A 24,748-nucleotide genomic window follows, 5' to 3' on the forward strand; every position below is an offset into this window, starting at 1 on the left:
CTAAAAGCTAGCTGCCATAATGTAAAAAAAAAAGTTGTGAGAGGCGGGGCAAGATGGCGGACTGGTGAGCTGTATGTTTTAGTTACTCCTCCAGGAAAGTAGGTAGAAAGCCAGGAACTGCATGGACTGGACACCACAGAGCAATCTGACTTTGGGCATACTTCATACAACACTCATGAAAACGTGGAACTGCTAAGATCACCAAAATCTGTAAGTTTTTGCGGCCAGGGGACCCGCGCCCCTCCCTGCAAGGCTCAGTCCCGTGGGAGGAGGGGCTGTCAGCTTCGGGAAAGAGAAGGGAGAACTGCAGTGGCAGCCCTTATCAGAAACTCATTCTACTGATCCAAACTCCAACCATAGATAGACTGAGACCAGACACCAGAGAATCTGAGAGCAGCCAGCCCAGCAGAGAGGAGACAGGCATAGAAAAAAAACAACACGAAAAACTCCAAAATAAAAGCAGAGGATTTTTGGAGTTCTGGTTGACATAGAAAGGGGAAGGGCAGAGCTCAGGCCCTGAGGCTCATATGCAAATCCTGAAGAAAATCTGATCTCTCTGCCCTGTGGACCTTTCCTTAATGGCCCTGGTTGCTTTGTCTCTTAGCATTTCAATAACCCATTAGATCTCTGAGGAGGGCCCTTTTTTTTAAATCCTTTTTTCTTTTTCTAAAACAATTACTCTAAGAAGCCCAATACAGAAAGATTCAAAGACTTGCAATTTGGGCAGGTCAAGTCAAGAGCAGAACTAAGAGAGCTCTGAGACAAAAGGCAATAATCCAGTGGCTGAGAAAATTCACTAAACACCACAACTTCCCAAGAAAAGGGGGGGTGTCCGCTCACAGCCATCATCCTGGTGGACAGGAAACACTCCTGCACATCGCCAGCCCCATAGCCCAGAGCTGCCCCAGACAACCCAGTGTGACGGAAGTGCTTCAAATAACAGGCACACACCACAAAACTGGGCGTGGACATTAGCCTTCCCTGCAACCTCAGCTGATTGTCCCAGAGTTGGGAAGGTGTAGCAGTGTGAATTAACAAAGCCCCATTCAGCCATCATTTCAGCAGACTGGGAGCCTCCCTACACAGCCCAGCAGCCCAGAACTGCCCTGGGGGGACGGCACTCACCTGTGACATAGCACAGTCATCCCTCAACAGAGGACCAGGGGGTGCACGGCCTGGAAGAGGGGCCCACTTGCAAGTCTCAGGAGCCATACGCCAATACCAACGACTTGTGGGTCAGTGGCAGAGACAAACTGTGGAAGGACTGAACTGAAGGATTAGACTATTGCAGCAGCTTTAAAACTCTAGGATCACCAGGGAGATTTGATTGTTAGGGCCACCCCCCTTCCCTGACTGCCCAGTAACACGCCCCATATACAGGGCAGGCAACACCAACTACACACGCAAGCTTGGTACACCAATTGGACCCCACAAGACTCACTCCCCCACTCACCAAAAAGGCTAAGCAGGGGAGAACTGGCTTGTGGAGAACAGGTGGCTCGTGGACGCCACCTGCTGGTTAGTTAGAGAAAGTGTACTCCACGAAGCTGTAGATCTGATAGATTAGAGATAAGGACTTCAATAGGTCTACAAATCCTAAAAGAACCCTATCAAGTTCAGCAAATGCCACGAGGCCAAAAACAACAGAAAATTATAAAGCATATGAAAAAAACAGACGATATGGATAACCCAAGCCCAAGCACCCAAATCAAAATATCAGAAGAGACACAGCACCTAGAGCAGCTACTCAAAGAACTAAAGATGAACAATGAGACCATAGTACGGGATATGAAGGAAATCAATAAGACTCTAGAAGAGCATAATGAAGACATTGCAAGACTAAATAAAAAATGGATGATCTTATGGAAATTAAAGAAACTGTTGACCAAATTAAAAAGATTCTGGACACTCATAGTACAAGACTAGAGGAAGTTGAACAACGAATCAGTGACCTGGAAGATGACAGAATGGAAAATGAAAGCATAAAAGAAAGAATGGGGAAAAAAATTGAAAAAATCGAAATGGACCTCAGGGATATGATAGATAATATGAAACGTCCGAATATAAGACTCATTGGTGTCCCAGAAGAGGAAGAAAAGGTAAAGGTCTAGGAAGAGTATTCAAAGAAATTGTTGGGGAAAACTTCCCAAATCTTCTAAACAACATAAATACACAAATCATAAATGCTCAGCGAACTCCAAATAGAATAAATCCAAATAAACCCACTCCGAGACATATACTGATCACACTGTCAAACACAGAAGAGAAGGAGCAAGTTCTGAAAGCAGCAAGAGAAAAGCAATTCACCACATACAAAGGAAACAGCATAAGACTAAGTAGTTACTACTCAGCAGCCACCATGGAGGCAAGAAGGCAGTGGCACGATATATTTAAAATTCTGAGTGAGAAACATTTCCAGCCAAGAATACTTTATCCAGCAAAGCTCTCCTTCAAATTTGAGGGAGAGCTTAAATTTTTCACAGACAAACAAATGCTGAGAGAATTTGCTAACAAGAGACCTGCCCTACTGGAGACACTAAAGGGAGCCCTACAGACAGAGAAACAAAGAAAGGACAGAGAGACTTGGAGAAAGGTTCAGTACTAAAGAGATTCGGTATGGGTATAATAAAGGATATTAATAGAGACAGGGGAAAAATATGACAAACATAAACCAAAGGATAAGATGGCTGATTCAAGAAATGCCTTCACGGTTATAACGTTGAATGTAAATGGATTAAACTCCCCAATTAAAAGATACAGATTCGCAGAATGGATCAAAAAAAATGAACCATCAATATGTTGCATACAAGAGACTCATCTTAGACACAGGGACACAAAGAAACTGAAAGTGAAAGGATGGAAAAAAATATTTCATGCAAGCTACAGCCAAAAGAAAGCAGGTGTAGCAATATTAATCTCAGATAAAATAGACTTCAAATGCAGGGATGTTTTGAGAGGCAAAGAAGGCCACTACATACTAATAAAAGGGGCAATTCAGCAAGAAGAAATAACAATCGTAAATGTCTATGCACCCAATCAAGGTGCCACAAAATACATGAGAGAAACACTGGCAAAACTAAAGGAAGCAATTGATGTTTCCACAATAATTGTGGGAGACTTCAACACGTCACTCTCTCCTATAGATAGATCAACCAGACAGAAGACCAATAAGGAAATTGAAAACCTAAACAATCTGATAAATGAATTAGATTTAACAGACATATACAGGACATTACATCCCAAATCACCAGGATACACATACTTTTCTAGTGCTCACGGAACTTTCTCCAGAATAGATCATATGCTGGGACATAAAACAAGCCTCAGTAAATTTAAAAAGATTGAAATTATTCAAAGCACATTCTCTGACCACAATGGAATACAATTAGAAGTCAATAACCATCAGAGACTTAGAAAATTCACAAATACCTGGAGGTTAAACAACACACTCCTAAACAATCAGTGGGTTAAAGAAGAAATAACAAGAGAAATTGCTAAATATATAGAGACGAATGAAAATGAGAACACAACATACCAAAACCTATGGGATGCAGCAAAAGCAGTGCTAAGGGGGAAATTTATAGCACTAAACGCATATATTAAAAAGGAAGAAAGAGCCAAAATCAAAGAACTAATGGATCAACTGAAGAAGCTAGAAAATGAACAGCAAACCAATCCTAAACCAAGTACAAGAAAAGAAATAACAAGGATTAAAGCAGAAATAAATGACATAGAGAACAGAAAAGCAATACAGAGGATAAATATCACCAAAAGTTGGTTCTTTGAGAAGATCAACAAGATTGACAAGCCCCTAGCTAGACTGACAAAATCAAAAAGAGAGAAGACCCATATAAACAAAATAATGAATGAAAAAGGTGACAACTGCAGATCCTGAAGAAATTAAAAAAATTATAAGAGGATAGTATGAACAACTGTATGGCAACAAACTGGATAATGTAGAAGAAATGGACAATTTCCTGGAAACATATCAACAACCTAGACTGACCAGAGAAGATATAGAAGAACTCAACCAACCCTTCACAAGCAAAGAGATCCAATCAGTCATCAAAAATCTTCCCACAAATAAATGCCCAGGGCCAGATGGCTTCACAGGGGAATTCTACCAAATTTTCCAGAAAGAACTGACACCAATCTTACTCAAACTCTTTCAAAACATTGAAGAAAATGGAACACTACCTAACTCATTCTATGAAGCTAACATCAATCTAATACCAAAACCAGGCAAAGATGCTACAAAAAAGGAAAACTACCGGCCAATCTCCCTAATGAATATAGATGCAAAAATCCTCAACAAAATACTTGCAAATCGAATCCAAAGACACATTAAAAAAATCATACACCATGACCAAGTGGGGTTCATTCCAGGCATGCAAGGATGGTTCAACATAAGAAAAACAATCAATGTATTACAACACATTAACAAGTCAAAAGGGAAAAATCAATTGATCATCTCAATAGATGCTGAAAAAGCATTTGACAAAATCCAACATCCCTTTTTGATAAAAACACTTCAAAAGGTAGGAATTGAAGGAAACTTCCTCAACATGATAAAGAGCATATATGAAAAACCCACAGCCAGCATAGTACTCAATGGTGAGAGACTGAAAGCCTTCCCTCTAAGATCAGGAACAAGACAAGGATACCCGCTGTCACCACTGTTATTCAACATTGTGCTGGAAGTGCTAGCCAGGGCAATCCGGCAAGACAAAGAAATAAAAGGCATCCAAAGTGGAAAAGAAGAAGTAAAACTGTCATTGTTTGCAGATGATATGATCTTATATCTGGAAAACCCCGAGAAATCGACAATACAGCTACTAGAGCTAATAAACAAATTTAGCAAAGTAGCGGGATACAAGATTAATGCACATAAGTCAGTAATGTTTCTATATGCTAGAAATGAACAAACTGAAGAGACACTCAAGAAAAAGATGCTGTTTTCAATAGCAACTAAAAAAATCAAGTACCTAGGAATAAACTTAACCAAAGATGTAAAAGACCTATACAAAGAAAACTACATAACTCTACTAAAAGAAATAGAAGGGGACCTTAAAAGATGGAAAAATATTCCATGTTCATGGATAGGAAGACTAAATGTCATTAAGATGTCAATTCTACCCAAACTCATCTACAGATTCAATGCAATCCCAATCAAAATTCCAACAACCTACTTTGCAGACTTGGAAAAGCTAGTTATCAAATTTATTTGGAAAGGGAAGATGCCTCGAATTGCTAAAGACACTCTAAAAAAGAAAAACGAAGTGGGAGGACTTACACTCCCTGACTTTGAAGCTTATTATAAAGCCACAGTTGCCAAAACAGCATGGTACTGGCACAAAGATAGACATATAGATCAATGGAATCGAATTGAGAATTCGGAGATAGACCCTGAGATCTATGGCCGACTGATCTTTGATAAGGCCCCCAAAGTCACTGAACTGAGTCATAATGGTCTTTTCAACAAATGGGGCTGGGAGAGTTGGATATCCATATCCAAAACAATGAAAGAGTACCCCTACCTCACACCCTACACAAAAATTAACTCAAAATGTACCAAAGATCTCAATATAAAAGAAAGTACCATAAAACTCCTAGAAGATAATGTAGGAAAACATCTTCAAGACCTTGTATTAGGCGGCCACTTCCTAGACTTTACACCCAAAGCCCAAGCAACAAAAGAGAAAATAGATAAATGGGAACTCCTCAAGTGCAGAAACTTTTAAGCTTGAATTTCTCAAAAAGGTAAAGAGGCAGCCAACTCAATGGGAAAAAATTTTTGGAAACCATGTATCTGACAAAAGACTGATATCTTGCATATATAAAGAAATCCTACAACTCAATGACAATAGTACAGACAGCCCAATTATAAAATGGGCAAAAGATATGAAAAGACAGTTCTCTGAAGAGGAAATACAAATGGCCAAGAAACACATGAAAAAATGTTCAGCTTCACTAGCTATTAGAGAGATGCAAATTAAGACCACAATGAGATACCATCTAACACCAGTTAGAATGGCTGCCATTAAACAAACAGGAAACAAAATGCTGGAGGTGATGTGGAGAAATTGGAACTCTTATTCATTGTTGGTGGGACTGTATAGTCGTTCAGCCACTCTGGAAGTCAGTCTGGCAGTTCCTTAGAAAACTAGATACAGAGTTACCATTCGATCCAGCGATTGCGCTTCTTGGTATATACCCGGAAGATCGGAAAGCAGTGACACGAACAGATATCTGCACGCCAATGTTCATAGCAGCATTATTCACAATTGCCAAGAGATGGAAACAACCCAAATGTCCTTCAACAGATGAGTGGATAAATAAAATGTGGTATATACACACAATGGAATACTACGCGGCAGTAAGAAGGAACGATCTCGTGAAACATATGACAACATGGATGAACCTTGAAGACATAATGCTGAGCGAAATAAGCCAGGCACAAAAAGAGAAATATTATATGCTACCACTAATGTGAACTTTGAAAAATGTAAAACAAATGGTTTATAATGTAGAATGTAGGGGAACTAGCAATAGAGAGCAATTAAGGAAGGGGGAACAATAATCCAAGAAGAACAGATAAGCTATTTAACATTCTGGGGATGCCCAGGAATGAGTATGGTCTGTTAATTTCTGATGGATATAGTAGGAACAAGTTCACAGAAATGTTGCTATATTATGTAACTTTCTTGGGGTAAAGTAGGAACATGTTGGAAGTTAAGCAGTTATCTTAGGTTAGTTGTCTTTTTCTTACTCCCTTGTTATGGTCTCTTTGAAATGTTCTTTTCTTGTATGTTTGTTTTCTTTTTAACTTTTTTTTTCATACAGTTGATTTAAAAAAGAAGGGAAAGTTAAAAAAAAAAAAAAAAAACAAGGAAAAAAAAAAAGATGTCGTGCCCCCTTGAGGAGCCTGTGGAGAATGCAAGGGTATTGGCCTACCCCACCTCCATGGTTGCTAACATGACCACAGACATAGGGGACTGGTGGTTTGATAGGTTGAGCCCTCTACCATAGGTTTTACCCTTGGGAAGACGGTTGCTGCAAAGGAGAGGCTAGGCCTCCCTATGGTTGTGCCTAAGAGCCTCCTCCCGAATGCCTCTTTGTTGCTCAGATGTGGCCCTCTCTCTCTGGCTAAGCCAACTTGAAAGGTGAAATCACTGACCTCCCCCCTACGTGGGATCAGACACCCAGGGGAGTGAATCTCCCTGGCAACATGGAATATGACTCCAGGGAGGAATGTAGACCTGGCATCGTGGGACGAAGAACATCTTCTTGACCAAAAGGGGGATGTGAAAGGAAATGAAATAAGCTTCAGTGGCAGAGAGATTCCAAAAGGAGCCGAGAGGTCACTCTGGTGGGCACTCTTACGCACACTTTAGACAACCCTTTTTAGGTTCTAAAGAATTGGGGTAGCTGGTGGTGGATACCTGAAACTATCAAACTACAACCCAGAACCCATGAATCTCGAAGACAGTTGTATAAAAATGTAGCTTATGAGGGGTGACAATGGGATTGGGAAAGCCATAAGGACCACACTCCACTTTGTCTAGTTTATGGATGGATGAGTAGAAAAATAGGGGAAGGAAACAAACAGACAAAGGTACCCAGTGTTCTTTTTTACTTCAATTGCTCTTTTTCACTCTAATTATTATTCTTGTTATTTTTGTGTGTGTGCTAATGAAGATGTCAGGGATTGATTTAGGTGATGAATGTACAACTATGTAATGGTACTGTAAACAATCGAAAGTACGATCTGTTTTGTATGACTGCGTGGTATGTGAATATATCTCAATAAAATGAAGATTAAAAAAAAAAAGTTGTTAGCAATTTGGATATATAAATTTTAAAAAGTGAAATACCCAAAATTTCTTCATAAGAGGAAACACTTGCTAGCACTTTGGTATGTAACCTATATATTTTTCCTTGCATTTAGAAATATACACATATATTATTCACATTCACAGATTTGTATCCTTCCATTTACTTAGGGGAGAAAACCTTATATAATACTTTGACTTGTTCTTTCCATTTAATATAGCTTGGGGATCTTCCCATATAAATATGTATAGTCCCTCTTATTCTTTGCTGCAGAGAATTCCACACTTTAGTAATACCACAAATTAGCTATTTCCATTTTGTTAGACATTTAGTTGTCTTTTTTTTTAGAAAAAACACCAAAATGAACATCCTTATTTCTGAAGAAAGAGCTTTGAAAGATGGAATTGTTAGGTCAAATGGATGCATGTTTAAATTTTGTATTAGTTATTCTAATGTACTATTATGATACTTTATTAGTGGTTTCATTTGCTTATTCTTGGTTACTAGTCATGATGAACACCTTTATTTGTTGGTTATTTTAATTTCTTTTGCTGTAAATTATCTATTCATACTCTTCCAGGTCTTATTTTTGAGGAGTGGAATAGTTTTTCAGTGATTTTTGGAGTGCTTATATTCTATAAATATTAATCTTTTTGTTATGTATGTTGTAAACATTTTCTCCCAGTCTGATGTATTTCTTCTTGTCATAGAAACATTTAAAATTTTATGGTCAAATCTGTCAGTTTTTCCTTTAAACTTCTATATTTTGGAACTTACTTTGGAAGGCTTTCCCTAACCTCATAAAATAAAAATAGCCTCTGTTTTTCTTTAGCACTTTTATAATTTTTTTTTCTGCATTTAGATTTTTGGGACATCTGCAATTTAAATATGCTTTGATGTGACATATTTTTAAATTTTATTATATTTTTTCATTAAATGGAAATCTAGTTATCCTAAATCATATAATTAAATAATTCATCCCTTCCCTCCAGATTGATAATTCTTTTAGGGTCCATTTTTAGACTTGATCTATTTTTTATCTATTCCCACACCATATTTAATTATGATGATTTTATAGTATTGTTTGCTCTTCTATAGTTAAGTTCTTTCCTATTATATTCAAAATTTACTTGATTATTTGTGCATATTTACTGTTTCAAATGAATTTAAGATTAACATATACATTTCAAAATGTGCTATTGCTATTGGAATTTTTGTCAAAATTGCCTTCAGTTTTTTTCACTTATTTCAGGAGAAATGACAGCTTTACAATATTCCATTCCTGAAATATAAAGGTTCAACATTATTTTGATCTTAGTTTTCTTCATCCAAATATTGTTCATGTCTAGTTCGGTTTATTCCTAAAGTAGTATGTTTCTTACTGATATTATGAATAGGATCCAGGGTTTTAAAACAGCCTTGGTGAATTGTGAACATGATTTGCTTATCTTTCCAGTATATAATAATAGGGGAGATTTAAAATATGGCATGTAGATATGTGTACATGTATGCATACATATATACTTTCTTGAAGAATAATTCCAAGCAACAGATGTTTTAGTTTAAGATAGTGTGTGGTACTGATGAGCTAAAATTGATGCGTTGTGCTAGTTTTTTTAATCATTGAATTTTAATTAATTTGGATTTGGTAAAGAAGACTTTCTGATATTACTGTTAACTTGAGATGTAGAAAAAGAACATTATATATGATAGAAGGCTTAGTTCCAAAAAGAAAGAAAAAGACTAGAATATCTATAATTGGTTTTGTAAGTATCAAAAAATAAGAATGATTTAAGTAAAGCATTTATTTACTTACTCCAGCAGTAGATGGATGAGATGGAATAGAAGATACTGTTGTCTGTTGGGTAGCAACTGAAGATGATCGTTGTTGTGGGAGTACAGTGGTTTTGGCATGTTTGTAAGCTGAAAGGGAGGGAAAAAATAGTTTATGAGAAAAGACGGCTGTATGTCATTTAATCTGTGTCAAAGCAGTATTATCTTTTTCCATAACTTAAAAGAATGATTTCCAAAATACAAGGACCTAATAAATATAAGTTAAAGAAAGTGCTCCTCTGCAATTCTAGTCTTTTCTCATTAAAAGAAAAGGCCCAGATTTTTTGTGTGTTTTTTTTTAATGCAATTGGCTATTACAATAACCATCAGCAAGTTGGCTAGCCACATCTGTCAAAAGTCAACACCATTGCCTTGTACCTGCTGAAGTTGAGGAGAAGACACCCCCATCGCTGTAGTTGGAGAGGTGCTGGCCGGCAGTTTCTGAATGCTCAGACTTCTCTTCACCCCCACTGATGCTCATAGCACTGGCAGATCGAGACTGCTCCCGGCTACGGCGCTGAGCTTGGACTGGGAGAGATGTGATTGGGAGAGGGAGAAGAGATGAAAAGTACACAGTAGTAATTCCTAACATTAATTGAATCTTTTTTTTTTTTTTTTTTTTTTTTTTGCCTAGCATGGTTATAAGTGGATTTCCATGGATTAAATCCTCACAACTCTTAATGTACAGTTATCCTCATTTTACAGATGAGAACTTAAAGTATATTGCTGAAGGTCACGTAACAGGTTAGTGGTACAGCCTTCACTGCTACTTCTGCCCATTTTCTGCCTCACCGAAATGAACAGACAGTAATGTTCACATTCAGACACTACCTGTAACTTCTCCAGAAAGTCTTCCCTAACTTTCAGAATAATTTAGATGCTCTATGTTCTCAAAATACTGGGTTCAGACCTTCAAAACTGCACATCAGATATAACTCCGATTTACTTGTCTCTCAGCATCACTAGACTAGAGTACAAATCCTTTGAGGACTGGCACCATGTATTATACTTTTTAACATGAACAGAAAGCATACAGTTGTGCATCCTGTTTTGTTTTGTTTTTTTAAATTCAGCTTTATTGAGATATATTCACATACCATACAATCATCCAGGGTGTACAATCAACTGTTCACAGTACCATCATATAGTCATGCATTCATCACCCCAATCTATTTTTGAAAAACTTCTTACATCAGAATAATAACAAATAAAAATAAAAAAGAACACCTAAATCATCCCCCCATCCCACCCTATTTTTCATTCAGTTTTTGTCCCCATTTTTCTACTCATCCATCCATACACTAGATAAAGGGAGTTGTACATCCTGTTTTGATGAAAGAATATTCTTCACAGAAAGTTCAGAAAGTTGCTGAAAGTCAAATCCATTCTCCTCCCTTTGCCTGTGTATTTTTTTTTCTATTGTTTCCCCAGTAGAAAGATTTACTACTTTGTTTTCTTTAGAAAAAAATAAAGAACTGATAATAATGGGGACAGAAGGAGGTATACAGTGAAGCAGTGAAACAAAAATTTTTTTCTAACTCTAAGTTGTCTAGAAAATGAATTTGGCCCTCTAGTCAAGTTGGTGTTTTGTGTTGGATGGGAGATTGAAAACTGAAAACCCTGGAGGGAGAGAATTTCAAAGCCTAAAAGTCATAGACGTTAACCCAACAACTGGTGATGTTTTATGTCAGCTTTTTAATGGCATAACATACCATTAATCATGTGTAAGCTTCGGGATTGAATGTTGTCTTCTGCCGGATCATAGTCAAAAACTGAGCCAGGATTAGTACGCCAGACACGTAAACCTGAAAGTGAAATGAATGATCAGAATAGGAGCTCTTAGACCCTTCCAAAGCTTGGAAACCATGGTGTGAAATTAAAAAACAAGGATGATTGTGATAAAGGATAACACTTATTTAGCTTAGGTTCTAGTCATTTTATGTTCGTCAGAGGACAACAAAGCATAGGGAGACCAGAATGTCAGCTTTGTAAACTGTAAAATCATAGGGACTTTCTTTCACACCTAATGATTTCACGTTCTGAGGTCCTTTATCCTTTGCCTCAATGTAGATAATGTCGCTTTTGTTCTGCTGTCCACCTTTCACTTGATTTTAAGTTGATTTTTCCCCACCTAGAGGTCTCAATTACCTGTAATAGTTTCCTGGTCCTGGTCATTCCGTTTTTGTTCAATTTCTACCACTTTTCTCTGGATACCTCGGTAGCTTATGTCACTGAAGTCCTGTGTGTTCTTTTTCACTCGTTCAGTGATAGGGTCTGTTACCACTGGTGTGAAGCAACCCTTATGTTTCTCAAAGTCTTCATGATATTTCACCTGAAAGTTCATAAATTTGCTTTAGGAAAATATCAGGTGACCCTTTCTTTTTGTGTGTGTTACAGCAAACCAGCCTACCAATCCTAAAGAATCTGTGACTCACCGTTGAGATGTGGCGTTGGGTTTCCCTCACCCGTCTCATCTCTGGGGTATCCATGACATAGGCAGCTTTGCCTTGTATTTGTTTCCGAAAGCTATCAGAATATAGAACCTGATCAAGGAGACAACATGAATCAGTACATGTTGCTGTTCTAATTCTGAAGCCTCAAACCTTTCCAATAGGTAGAAGTGAAAGTTGCTGGTGAAGGACGCTTGAGTCAACTGAAAGGACCCAGCCAGACAGGTGGCTAACTGTGGAACTGGTTAGCATAAGGACAGGAAGGGCACACATCAAAACAGAGAGGACTTGTTTTAACTCTGAAATTTTCATTTTCAAAGTAGAGAGGGCACAGTATAATTTTGAAAGGAAAAGGAACAAAGCGGCCTCTTGAATTTGCTTGGAATTGTAGTACCAGCACCAGAATATTCTATGGTATCTGGCATTAAATGTGATACTGAAGGGAATTTGAAAGAACTCTGCTTTAAAACAAGTGACTATTTTCTTAGGTTTTTGTCCAGATTGCATAAACTAATAGGCAGGCTAATACAGAAAAATTAAGGTCCTCCAGACACTAAAAACCAAAAAGTACCAATTTTAAGTACCTTAAAAGTAACAAAGAGCAGGAGATTAAGGGTGTTAGGAAATCAGTTTGTTACAGTTGGTTATACAAAAACTACATAAAGTAAAATGAGGAAAGAGTTTTTACTTCAAATGGGAGAAATAACATTGGCAATTAACTTGTTATGTCTTAGTATGATCATTCAGAATGTAAAAGCACTGTTATGTTAATTTTAGTGTAAATTTTCAGTAGAATAAGAAAGTACACATTTTTATGATGTTAAAATATTTTCTAAGATATTGCATTTCTTTTTAAATTTTAGTGTGTTTTTCAGTTGAATAAGAAGGTGCATGCTTTTATGATGTCGAAGAGTTATTTTCTAAGTTGTTACACTGCTCCTTTTTAATCCTAGAAAATACCGAGCTAATGTTTTCTTGATTGCGCTTAGCTCTCTCCATCTCAGGAGTAACAGGTGTTGAAGTTGCTTTTCTCATGTTCTCTTTGTACAGTACCTAAAGGATCCGAGAGAGCATCCAGATGTCAGCAGGAGAAAACCAGTTCTGAAAATCATCTTTTAGCTGGGGTTATTGCTCAATTATATCACACTATAAGAAACACCTCAGAAGAGAAAGCCATTAAAATGTTATTGTATAAAGCAAAAGATGAAGAAGTAAAAGAAGTTTTGAGGTGATGGGTTGGTTTGTTGATTTTTAAGTTGGCAAAGAATTTTAAAAGATATACAAAAGTTTTGAAAAAAACTGTGAGATAAATTAGTGGTATAACCATGTTTGCCAGGCTTGTTAAAATTTTAAACATTTCTTTTTACTCTCTGAAATACCGAGCTAAAATTTTCTTGATTGCGTTTGACTCTTTCCATCTCAGGAGTAAAGGGTGTGGGGGTTGCTTTCCCCAGGTTCTCTTTGTATAACACCTATGAGATACAAAATTGTATCCAAAAGTCATGAGGAGGCAATATTCAGGTTATTAAATTGATGCAGTTTGGGGGGGGGAACCATATATTTAATCGATTACTATTAATGATAATAGCTTTCAAGAAGAAAGCTTAAGAAATTGTTAATGGCAGTGGTAAGTGTAGTATGATCTTTAGAGGAGATGCCAATATAACACATTTTGCATATTTTTAACCTGGGATGGGGTTAGGAGCAGGCCAAACTGCAGGGGTTACTTTGCAAAATCAAAAGCACTTTTGTTTTTGAAAACAATACCGAGCTAATGTTTTCTTGATTGCGTTTGACTCTCTGCATCTCTGGAGTGACAGGGGTTGGGGTAGCTTTCCCCACATTTTCTTTATACAAAACCTGTGGGAGTCCAATAGATCCAAAAAGCCAAAAAGAAAAAAAGAATTAAAATTACAGAAGTATTAAATGGAACATATAACTTATGAGGTTCAGGGTGCCAAACTATTTGGGAAATAAGGTTAGATGGAACTTTAATGTAGTAATAATGAGACACACAGTTCCAGAGTAGGACCATGCCCTGAAATCCTTGCAGACTGCTAAAGAGGACTGCAGTGTTCCCAAAAGGGATAAGCTATCAATCGCCCTCATTTTATCCCTAGTCTATGAATGACAAGAACCTGGCAAGTAATCGAAACAGGAGTTATAGGCATGAGACGAATAACACTAAGAAGACTGGGGCTGCAGGTTACTGGAAATTTTTTCAGAACGTAAACTGATATAGCCCTATCAGTAAAGTTGTAAGTCAAATAAGTCAAGGGATTTTCCCACCCCTTTTTCCTTGCTACCACCTGTGCTTTGCTTCTTGCTTCTGAATAACAGACATGTCAGTGAGGAAAAAGTGTTCTGGGCAATATTCTATACTATTATGGCAAATCATTAGAAAACATAACACATGATGAACCTTCAGTGTCTTCACTCAGTGTCATTCTTGGGAACAGTGAAAGTCTGGGAAATGGCATTCAAGAGGAAGAATTCTGTTAAAGTACTGGGTTTCAAAGTGGGGTCTCTGGACAGCAAGACTACCTGAGAACTTGTTGGAAATGCAAATTACCTGGCCCCAGATAATTTGAATAAGAAACTCCAGGGGCAGGAATCAGCAATCTGGTTTAACAAACCCTCCAGATAATTCTGATGCATGCTAAATTTCGAGAAGCTCTGCACTCTAGAATTGGAGAAACTTGCAGACAGTGTAAATTTTGACAGCCAAAAGATTGTTCACTACATAAGCTCAAGTCATCTCCACACAAACCCCAGTGCCCTGGTAATTGGTCCTTTATAAACATACACAGTATCACAGAGCACAGCTTATGGGAAATGGTTTACTAAAGTTAGCAGTTAAAGAATATGATCAAGACAAAAGAACAAATCTAAAATTGGCAGAACAACAAAAAGCAATTCTATCGACACTTTCCATTTTAAGTAAATTCACAATCAAATGTCAAAGTCACTGCTGGGCCTTAATTTGCATCCTTATCCTTGAAGGAAAGGATCAGGGTTTATTTTTTTCCCAAGGTCTCTTTGTACAAATCTGACAGGATAAATTAGAACTAAAGTCATAGATGTGAAATCAGAATGTTTCAGAAAGAACCCTGGGTTACCCTACTATGCCAAACCACACATCCCCATCCAAGATTTTACAAGTATGCAAAACAAAGAGACCTTGGGGGTAGTGGATAGAGAGTAAGTTTGGGAATGAGCAAAAGGATGTTTTATAGGAAAATCTGTTACTGCCTGATATTAGAACTTAAATTATGGATTAAAGCAATGTTGTTATAGGGTTAAGGGTGGGAGTAGCCCTTTAGGAAAGAAGGATAAATGTGGTAAATACACAAATTTTGTCTTTAAAAAATAGGATTAATATGTATTATTTTAAATCATTCAAGTAGTAGTTGTTTTTTTTTTTTCTTGTCAAAGTACCGAGCTAATATTTTCTTGATTGTGTTTGACTCTCTCCATCTCTGGAGTGACAGGTAAAGGGGTTCCCTTGCCCATGTTTTCTTTGTATAACACCTGCATGATGAGAAAGCATCCAGTAAAACAACCGTAAGTAACATTTCATTTGTTGTGAAGTTTCTAAGTGTGAGTTCAACTTCCTTATTATAAACTGGCAGAGTATTGTATTCCAAGGAGCCAGGAGTTATATGCTGACAAAATGCCACATACAACTTTAATGGAAGCCATCATTAGGATGGGGAGACTGTTCCCCTTTAGGGCAGCAGGACCTCGGCTGCTGGCGGAAGGCCAAGAAAAGACTGAGTTATCAATGTTATTTATTTATTTTTTCATATCTATGAGCAGGGCACCTCCAAGAAAATCGCATGTGGATTGGTAGAAATTGGTTTGATTGTCATCAAAACTAAGACATTTTTAGAAATGCTTAAAAATATCACATGAAATAATATCAGAATGAACTGAAATAAGACATAGAATCCATAATAATATTTCCTATAGGAATAAGAAAGTGTGTCCTTTTGCTAAGTTACGTTAGACACCAAGGACGGAAAGTAGGTTTAAAAAAAGAACAAATGTTTAAGAGTTCAATATAATTATGAGGTTAAATAGCATCTTTTTCCCCCTTTCTTTCCAAAATACCGAGCTAAGGTTTTCTTGGTTGTGTTTGACTCTCTGCATCTCAGGTGTGATGGGGATTGGAATTCCTGTCCCCAAGTTTTCTTTGTATAGCACCTGTATATAGGAAAGCATCAAGAACAGAAAGAGCAATCAATCACTTTCCCCCCCTTTGGACCATTTGGGGGGTGGGAGAGGAGGGAGGAAGAGAAGTGAATTAGAGGAAGGGAAATAACACCAGCAGCTGTAAGTCCCAACCTGTATGAGCCCAAAGACATCCTTAAAAGCAAGGGAATGCAGGAAAGAGCAGTGAAAACTAAGAAATATGAAAAAAAAATTTTGTTATTTGGACTAATCTCTGCAAGACAGCAACGAAGAACACCATGGAAAGGAAAAGTTAGTCTTCTCCAGCTTGTTATAAGGGAAAACTAAAAAAGAGTGAGCAATAGGAACAAAACCAAGGAAGTTATTTTTGAATTGGAAATGCTATTAATAAACCACATAAGGATATTGGGTTTGTAAACATTGTGTATATGAAGATAACATACACACAAATCTTCTTTTGTTGACTTTCAAAAGAAGTCAAATATTTAATTTTTAGTTTGGGTGAACATGTTGGGAAAAATTATTTTTAAGGCAAACAGGAATGACAAGATGCTAGAAAAAAAACTACAAAATAATTTGTACAAATACCAGTCGAGACAGGTTAGAATAGGAAAAGGCCAACAGAAATTCTGACCTTTGCGAAAGCAGGATAATTGTGGGTGCTTAGACACTGAGAATGTTATGTTTTTAAAAGCTGAAATATAATACTGAACACTTAAATTATTCAAATTATTTCATTAATGTTTAACCAAAACAGGGAAACTGATTCATGGGAAAAAGCAGCATTAAGTTGTGAACAAGATTTGTGTCAAATATTTTATTGGGATAAATTGATTAGATTTTAAAATCTAGGATTAATCTTTTAAAAGTAGTCCAAGGGTTTTTTTTTTTTTTTTTTTTTTTTATTTTAAATACCGAACTAAAGTTTTCTTGATTGTGTCTGACTCTCTCCATCTCTGGAGTGATGGGAATCGGGATCCCTTTCCCAAGGTTTTCTTTATACAACACCTGTATGACACAAGAAAGCATCCAGAAAAAAAAAACAAAAAAAAAAAACAAGGACAGTCAAAGCAGCCCTTTCATCCACTTTGTAGAGAACCCAGTGTAAGACCAAAGACATCAGACAAGAAAGACACATTCACCAAGTCAACCTCTCTTTTCAGGCACAGATAAGAGCATGCTCCATTTTTCCTTAGCTGAAGTCCCAGTGCATTTCATATTCAACTTTTTACTCTAACCTATATATAAAACTGTTTTTTTTTTTCCCTGTGCTGTGAATTGAGGGAACAGATCTACAAATAATTTCATAAAAGTACCAGATGCCTATGTGCAACACAAAAATAGTTTTAAAATTATATTGGCAACTATTTTATCTATGAAGATGTTTACCAGTACAACAGACACTTAAAACCCCAGGACAGATATATGCAAAATGGTAAAACTGGTCTTTTTTGAGTAAATTCAAGTTGTAGAGATAATCACTTCTAAAAGTCAGTGTTTTAATATACAGCACTATTTCTCACAGTATCTAAAACGGCTCTATGCACCACCTCACAATTTTGCCTAAATGTATCCTGTGTAAAAATTTAACAGAAATGGTCATTGTTAAAAAGGAAATTGCCCAGGACCATCAGGATCATTAAAGTCTTCAAATACTTGAAACAGTAGTTCTCTTACTCTAATAAGAAGAAAATAATTTTGAAAATTAATGCAGACCTTTCAAAAAAAAAAAAAAAAGACTAAAATAAAACCACAAGGAAAACAGTGAATAAAACATTCTAAAAGACATACTGAATTACATTGAAAATTTAAGAAAATTGAAAGGTGGTTAGTGAATAGTAATTGAACGCAAAGGAAAACAAAACAAAAAGACGGGACCAAAGAAAGTTACTGATCTAATCAAATGAAAATCATTTCACAGACCAACTAAAATAGAGTTTTTTCAGCAACAATATTAATAAAAAGAGAAAATAACATATATAAAAACTCATGGTCTGATTTATGTGTTTAAAGAACCAGAAGGACTGGATTTCTGTTCATGAAATGGCTTGTCTGGGATAATTGTCCAAAATAAGATTGCTTATGGTTCTAACATGAATGTTTTCTTTCTCAATGCTGCTGCTTATCCAAATGTGATGTATTTTAAGGTGAACCTTGTTCTCAGGTAAAAGCCACTCTACCTGTGGCTAATCCAGAGACAACCAAAACAATTCTAAGTAAATAAGCATTCAGAGGTTGTTTTGTTGGAAATCAATTAACTTCAGAAGTCCCAGCAATAACATAAAAGGTGAAAAGAGAAGGAAAGGAACCAATTAAAAGTTTTAAGGGACTATTACAGAAAATATAGAACATTAGAATCAAATGGTGAGTAAAAGATCTGAAAAGAAGGATTCAGATGGTGAGATTAAAAAGGAATTTGTTAAATTGATTATTTAAAAAGGACTAAGAGTGAGAAGTTTTGTTTTATAGAAGTTATTATTTGTAATATGTAGTTAAAGGGAGCTTTCTCCCAAATACCGAGCTAAAGTTCTCTTGATTGCGTTTGATTCGCTCCATCTCAGGAGTGACAGGTAAAGGGGTCCCCTTGCTCACGTTCTCTTTGTACAATATCTGTGTGCACAAAACCAACAATCGAATGAGCCTGGACACAACTTTCACCTACACTTAACTTTTAAAACAGTCTCTAAAAGTACATTTGTTATTGTTATGATGAAGCAAAATAGGCTTAAATAACGTAGAGACAAAGTAACTATAGACCAACTTTGGATATTTAGTCACACTGAGTCTGAAGTGTGTCTCTAAGTGGTGTTAGTACATACACAGCTGCTGTGAGCAGGAGTTCCTTGACATACATGCCTTCTCTCCAAAGACAGAAGGATTAGGCCTTATCAAAAAGTTCAACTTGAATGAAGTTAATATCCTTTAGGAGTTGTTGGTAACATTAAATTAGAGAACCAAATAGAAAGATTTGGGGGAACAAAACAAATATTAATAAATATTACTAATAAATATTAAAATCTAAATAAATACTAGCTTTTCAATGGTCCTTAAAATATTCCAAAGGAAAGCCTATTTATATCTTGGATGACATACAGAAAATAGCTGAGACTATTTGTATTTCTTAGTTACTGTGAATTGCTGTCATCTTTTGAATCATATTCTTTTAAAAAAAGCTACAAACCCAAGAAGTACATCAAACATAGTCACAATAAATACAAATAAAATTCTGATTAACATTCTTTTTCTGAAAGGGTGTTTGTTAGATTTTACTATTGACTTGTGTCACACCAGTTAGAAACACCTACAGTTATTATAGGAGGACTGAAGGAAGGAAACACGACGTATTACAGGTTTTTAAGGAAAGTGATAAATATGTATGTTTTTACGGAAAACACTGTTAAAATTTCACACCAGAACTAAAGTGGATAATAAATTAGATGGGGGCTGAAAACTGAGGTAATATTTGGTATCATTATTTTCATTATGTGAATTTAGTAATTTTACAGGGAGAAAAACTAAATGTTTGCAATGGGTTAAAATATTATTTTAAATAAAAATTAAGGGAGGTTTTTTGCTCCCTAAGAAATACCGAGCTAAAGTTCTCTTGATTGCGTTTGACTCTCTCCATCTCTGGAGTCATAGGTGTTGGGGTTCCTTTCCCCACATTTTCTTTGTACAAAACCTGTGAGATGCAAGAAAGTACCCTTGCTCAAGTTCTCTTTGTACAATATCTGTGTGCACAAAGCCAACAATCGAATCAGCCTGGACACAACTGTTACCTAAACTTAACCTTTAAAACAGTCTCTAAAAGTCACTTGTTATGATGAAGCAAAATAGGCCTAAATAACATAGAGACAAGTAACTACAGACCAACTTTGGACATTTAGTCACACTGAGTCTGAAGTCTGTCTCTAAGTGGTGGTAATACATACACAGCTGCTGTGAGCAGGAATTGCTTGACATACATGCCTTCTCTCCAAAGACAAAAGGATTAAGCCTTATCAAAAAGTTCAACTTAAATGAAGGTCATATCCTTTAGGAGTTGTTGGTAACATTAAATTAGAGAACCAAATAGAAAGATTTGGGGGAACAAAACAAATATTAATAAATATTACTAATAAATATTAAAACCTAAATAAATACTAGCTTTTCAATGGTCCTTAAAATATTCCAGAGGAAAGCCTATCTATATCTTGGATGACATACAGAAAATACCTGAGACTATCTGTATTTCTTAGATACTGTGAATTGCTGTTGTCTTTTAAATCACATTCTTTTAAAAAAAGCTACAAACCCAAGGAGTACATCAAACATAGTCACAATAAATACAAATAAAATTCTGATTAACATTCTTTTTTTGAAAGGGTGTTAGATTTTACTATTGACTTGTGCCACACCAGTTAGAAACACCTACAGTTATTATAGGAGGACTGAAGGAAGGAAACACAACGTATTACAGGTTTTTAAGGAAAGTGATAAACATCTATGTTTTTAGGGAAAACACTGTTAAAATTTCACACCAGAACTAAAGTGGATAATAAATTAGATGGGGGCTGAAAACTGAGGTAATATTTGGTATTATTTTCATTATGTGAATTTAGTAATTTTACAGGGAGAAAAACTAAATGTTTGCAATGGGTTAAAATATTATTTTAAATAAAAATTAAGGGAGGTTTTTGCTCCCTAAGAAATACCGTGCTAAAGTTCTCTTGATTGCGTTTGACTCTCTCCATCTCTGGAGTCATAGGTGTTGGGGTTCCTTTCCCCACATTTTCTTTGTACAAAACCTGTGAGATGCAAGAAAGTACCCTTGCTCAAGTTCCCTTTGTACAATATCTGTGTGCACAAAACCAACAATCGAATCAGCCTGGACACAACTTTCACCTAAACTTAACCTTTAAAACAATCTCTGAAAGTATGTTTGTTGTTGTTATGATGAAGCAAAATAGGCCTAAATAACGTAGAGACAAAGTAACTAAAGACCAGCTTTGGACATTTAGTCACACTGAGTCTGAAGTGTGTCTCTAAGTGGTGTTAATACATACACAGCTGCTGTGAGAAGGAATTGCTTGACATACATGCCTTCTCTCCAAAGACAGAAGGATTAGGCCTTTTCAAAAAGTTCAACTTAAATGAAGTTAATATCCTTTAGGAGTTGTTGGTAACATTAAATTAGAGAACCAAATAGAAAGATTTGGGGGAACAAAACAAATAATATTACTAATAAATATTAAAACCTAAATAAATACTAGCTTTTCAATGGTCCTTAAAATATTCCAGAGGAAAGCCTATTTATATCTTGGATGACATATAGAAAATACCTGAGACTATTTGTATTTCTTAGATACTGTGAATTGCTGTCATCTTTTGAATCACATTCTTTTAAAAAAAGCTACAAACCCAAGGAGTACATCAAACATAGTCACAATAAATACAAATAAAATTCTGATTAACATTCTTTTTTTTGAAAGGGTGTTAGATTTTACTTTTGACTTGTGCCACACCAGTTAGAAACACCTACAGTTATAGGAGGACTGAAGGAAGGAAACACGACGTATTACAGATGTTTACGGAAAGTGATGACTATGTTTTTAGGGAAAACACTGTTAAAATTTCACACCAGAACTAAAGTGGATAATAAATTAGATGGGGGCTGAAAACTGAGGTAATATTTGGTATCATTATTTTCATTATGTGAATTTAGTAATTTTACAGGGAGAAAAACTAAATGTTTGCAATGGGTTAAAATATTATTTTAAGTAAAAATTAAGGGAGGTTTTTTGCTCCCTAAGAAATACCGAGCTAAAGTTCTCTTGATTGCGTTTGACTCTCTCCAACTCTGGAGTTATAGGTGTTGGGGTTCCTTTCCCCACATTTTCTTTGTACAAAACCTGTGAGATGCAAGAAAGTACCCAGAAGACACTCAAAATAAGCACAAAGATTAAGGAAGGAAGGAAATTGGGGATGGGGGGTGGTATGTGGAGTGAGTTTTTTAGCGAGGGATACTTAGTAAGGGTAATGCTTATACTTTTTACTCAATTTAAGTTACAGGATATGAGTATAATGATGAAGAATCTCATGTGAGATCTAAGTACTCACATGTCAATCACTGAATATGTTAAAGTACAATCAGGAAAGTCAGTCATGGGTAAGTTCAGATGGTTTTGGTCAGGTAATAACACCCCTCCTCCCACACATACACACACACAGAATTGTTAAGGTGTTACTTTTAAAAAGAGGATGATGGGTTATGATGGTAAATTCTTTTATGGGACAGAGTTTTTTTATTTGATAAATTTGTAAATACCGAGCTAAAGTTCTCTTGATTGCGTCTGACTCTCTCGATTTCTGGAGTGACAGGGGTTGGAATGCCTGTTCCCAAGTTTTCTTTGTACATAACCTGTAGAAGATAATTAGAATACCAGAAAGGTAAAATGAAAAATGAATCATTTAGATTACAATTACATGTGGGCTGTTCAGTGGAAACTCATTTGTACCATACAAACAATCTAGCTTTCCAAAATGCACTCAAGCAATAAGGAAAAGAAATTGCTAAATGTTTATGTTCTCTTTTTAAAAACAGTAATCTTACTTCCTTGGAAACTAGGTACCAAACTCAGTATATTCCGAAAATGCATTAAGTGGTGATAATGAATCTAGTAAGAAAAATCTAACCATTTTATAACACCTTGTATTGGTGCCTTAAATGTAGTAGTTTTCAGTTGATTTGTACTTAATAGGTGTTTTCTAGTCATATGATACTTTTTCCTTCAGGACTGTTGAGAATTTTGTTCATTTTGTCTTTTCTAATGAAAATTCCAAATGGGCTCCTTGTTCATAGGAACCCCTTGTGTGAAAAGACAGACATTTTTCAGGAAGGGCATCTTTCCTTGACATTTTTATTGATGATTGCTGCATCTTGTATATAGAGTTTTTCAAACTGGGGGAGTCCCTATTTTTTTAGGGGTAGTATCAAAAGGACTGCAAATTTTAATGAAAGGTTAAAGGACCTTTACATCCTGAACCTCTTGCCTCTTTCTCTCTTAAGAATTTTCAGTCTTCATTCTTTTTAAACGGATGGATTGTAAGGAGTGTAAGTGGGTGGGGTTGAGAGAGTTCACGTAAAACCTAGAGGTGCATGTCACAGATTAGTTCTTAAAATTAGTGACAATGTAGTGATGTCTTCACCTTGCCTAGGATATATTAGGATCTTTAAAAACTACCATCTTGGTAACAAAGTTGAATTTCTTTACCATGATCCCCCCCCAGCTAGGACACAGAACTGATCATGGACAACAGAACATCAAGAAGGATGATCAAATGCAACCAGGAAGCCATGGGCTAGTTTTCGTGGATTAGTGGGCACAAAACTCTAAACGAAGTCTAAATGAATTCCACAAGGAAGCTAGAGTGTATGCAGGGAGTGAAAAAGGAATGAGATCTAAATGACAGGAATGACCTAAGAGGAATATCAAGTATCTTCTAATGGAAATCAAATGAGAGTTCATTCCCCCTGCGACCAAGGATTCCTCTAAGACCAAGTTCCTCACCTTTCATCATCAGAAACAATTCCTCAAACTTCATACCATCTCTAGCTAGTAGCCAGCAACTAGTTGGAATGATGGGAAAGTGGGAGGGGCAGAAGCAGGGCTAGCTTGATACAAGGTCAGGGTAAGTGCATGCTAACCTGGAACCTGATAATTCAGTTGCGGGGATCCGTCCCCCCATTGTCCTCTCCCATGCACAAGTGCCTGAAATTCCTGTTGGAGAACAGGCTTGATACATAGTATGCCATGTGGGCAGGCAACAGCCAGCAACTTACATATAGACTGCATTAGGGAGGAGAGAGCAGAAAACACAGGGCAAGGCTTCTTAAAGGGAGAGGAGAAGGTTTCACAGATGTCCCAAATCTATCTTGGGTCTTTAGGGAGAGTGGGGTATTTCCTATGATATATATATGTGTGTCTGTATGTGTGTACAAATGTATATGTATATATAACATGTTTATATGTATATGCTCTGGTTAAATAACAATAACTGATTAAATTGACTTTGGATCATCCCTATAACATTATTATTATTGTCAGCACATTTTACTTTACAAACTGCAGGTATGGATCTCAAAAGGCCAAGACCCTACTGCTCCTTAAGTATGTGAAGCCCGAGGTTTCCTGGCTACTTTTGCAAACTACAGTGCCCCACTCAGGACAGAGGGAAGATTCACAACATCCCCCAAGGCATGGAAGCCCTGGTGAGAGGAAGAAGGATGTAGCTAGTGTGGCAACTGGGAGGTGGCCCATCACACAAACACATGCTGAAGTATAGGCCACTACCGAGCTAATGTGTTTCTGTGTCTCCTTGACACGTTTCACTTCAGGCAGGTCAGGAATTGGAGTTCCTTGTCCAACTGCCTCCTTATATTTCACCTGCGAATATAA

At 36.5% G+C, this 24,748-nt stretch overlaps 1 protein-coding gene across 1 annotated transcript in view; it reads right to left on the reverse strand.

Moving 5' to 3' along the window:
• Nucleotides 1-24,748, reverse strand: part of NEB (nebulin) — a 243,548-nt gene that overhangs the window by 1,987 nt on the left and 216,813 nt on the right. Inside the window, 17 exon segments of the mRNA XM_037849798.1 lie at nt 9,650-9,756; nt 10,045-10,194; nt 11,379-11,471; nt 11,815-11,998; nt 12,102-12,209; nt 13,077-13,169; nt 13,496-13,588; nt 13,884-13,976; nt 15,555-15,647; nt 16,230-16,322; nt 17,226-17,318; nt 18,828-18,920; nt 19,900-19,992; nt 21,005-21,097; nt 22,109-22,201; nt 22,618-22,710; nt 24,644-24,736. Of these exon segments, the coding sequence (XP_037705726.1) occupies nt 9,650-9,756; nt 10,045-10,194; nt 11,379-11,471; nt 11,815-11,998; nt 12,102-12,209; nt 13,077-13,169; nt 13,496-13,588; nt 13,884-13,976; nt 15,555-15,647; nt 16,230-16,322; nt 17,226-17,318; nt 18,828-18,920; nt 19,900-19,992; nt 21,005-21,097; nt 22,109-22,201; nt 22,618-22,710; nt 24,644-24,736 (1,758 nt within the window).

This window comes from Choloepus didactylus, chromosome 9 (assembly GCF_015220235.1).
Source record: "Choloepus didactylus isolate mChoDid1 chromosome 9, mChoDid1.pri, whole genome shotgun sequence".
Lineage (NCBI taxonomy): Eukaryota > Metazoa > Chordata > Mammalia > Pilosa > Megalonychidae > Choloepus > Choloepus didactylus.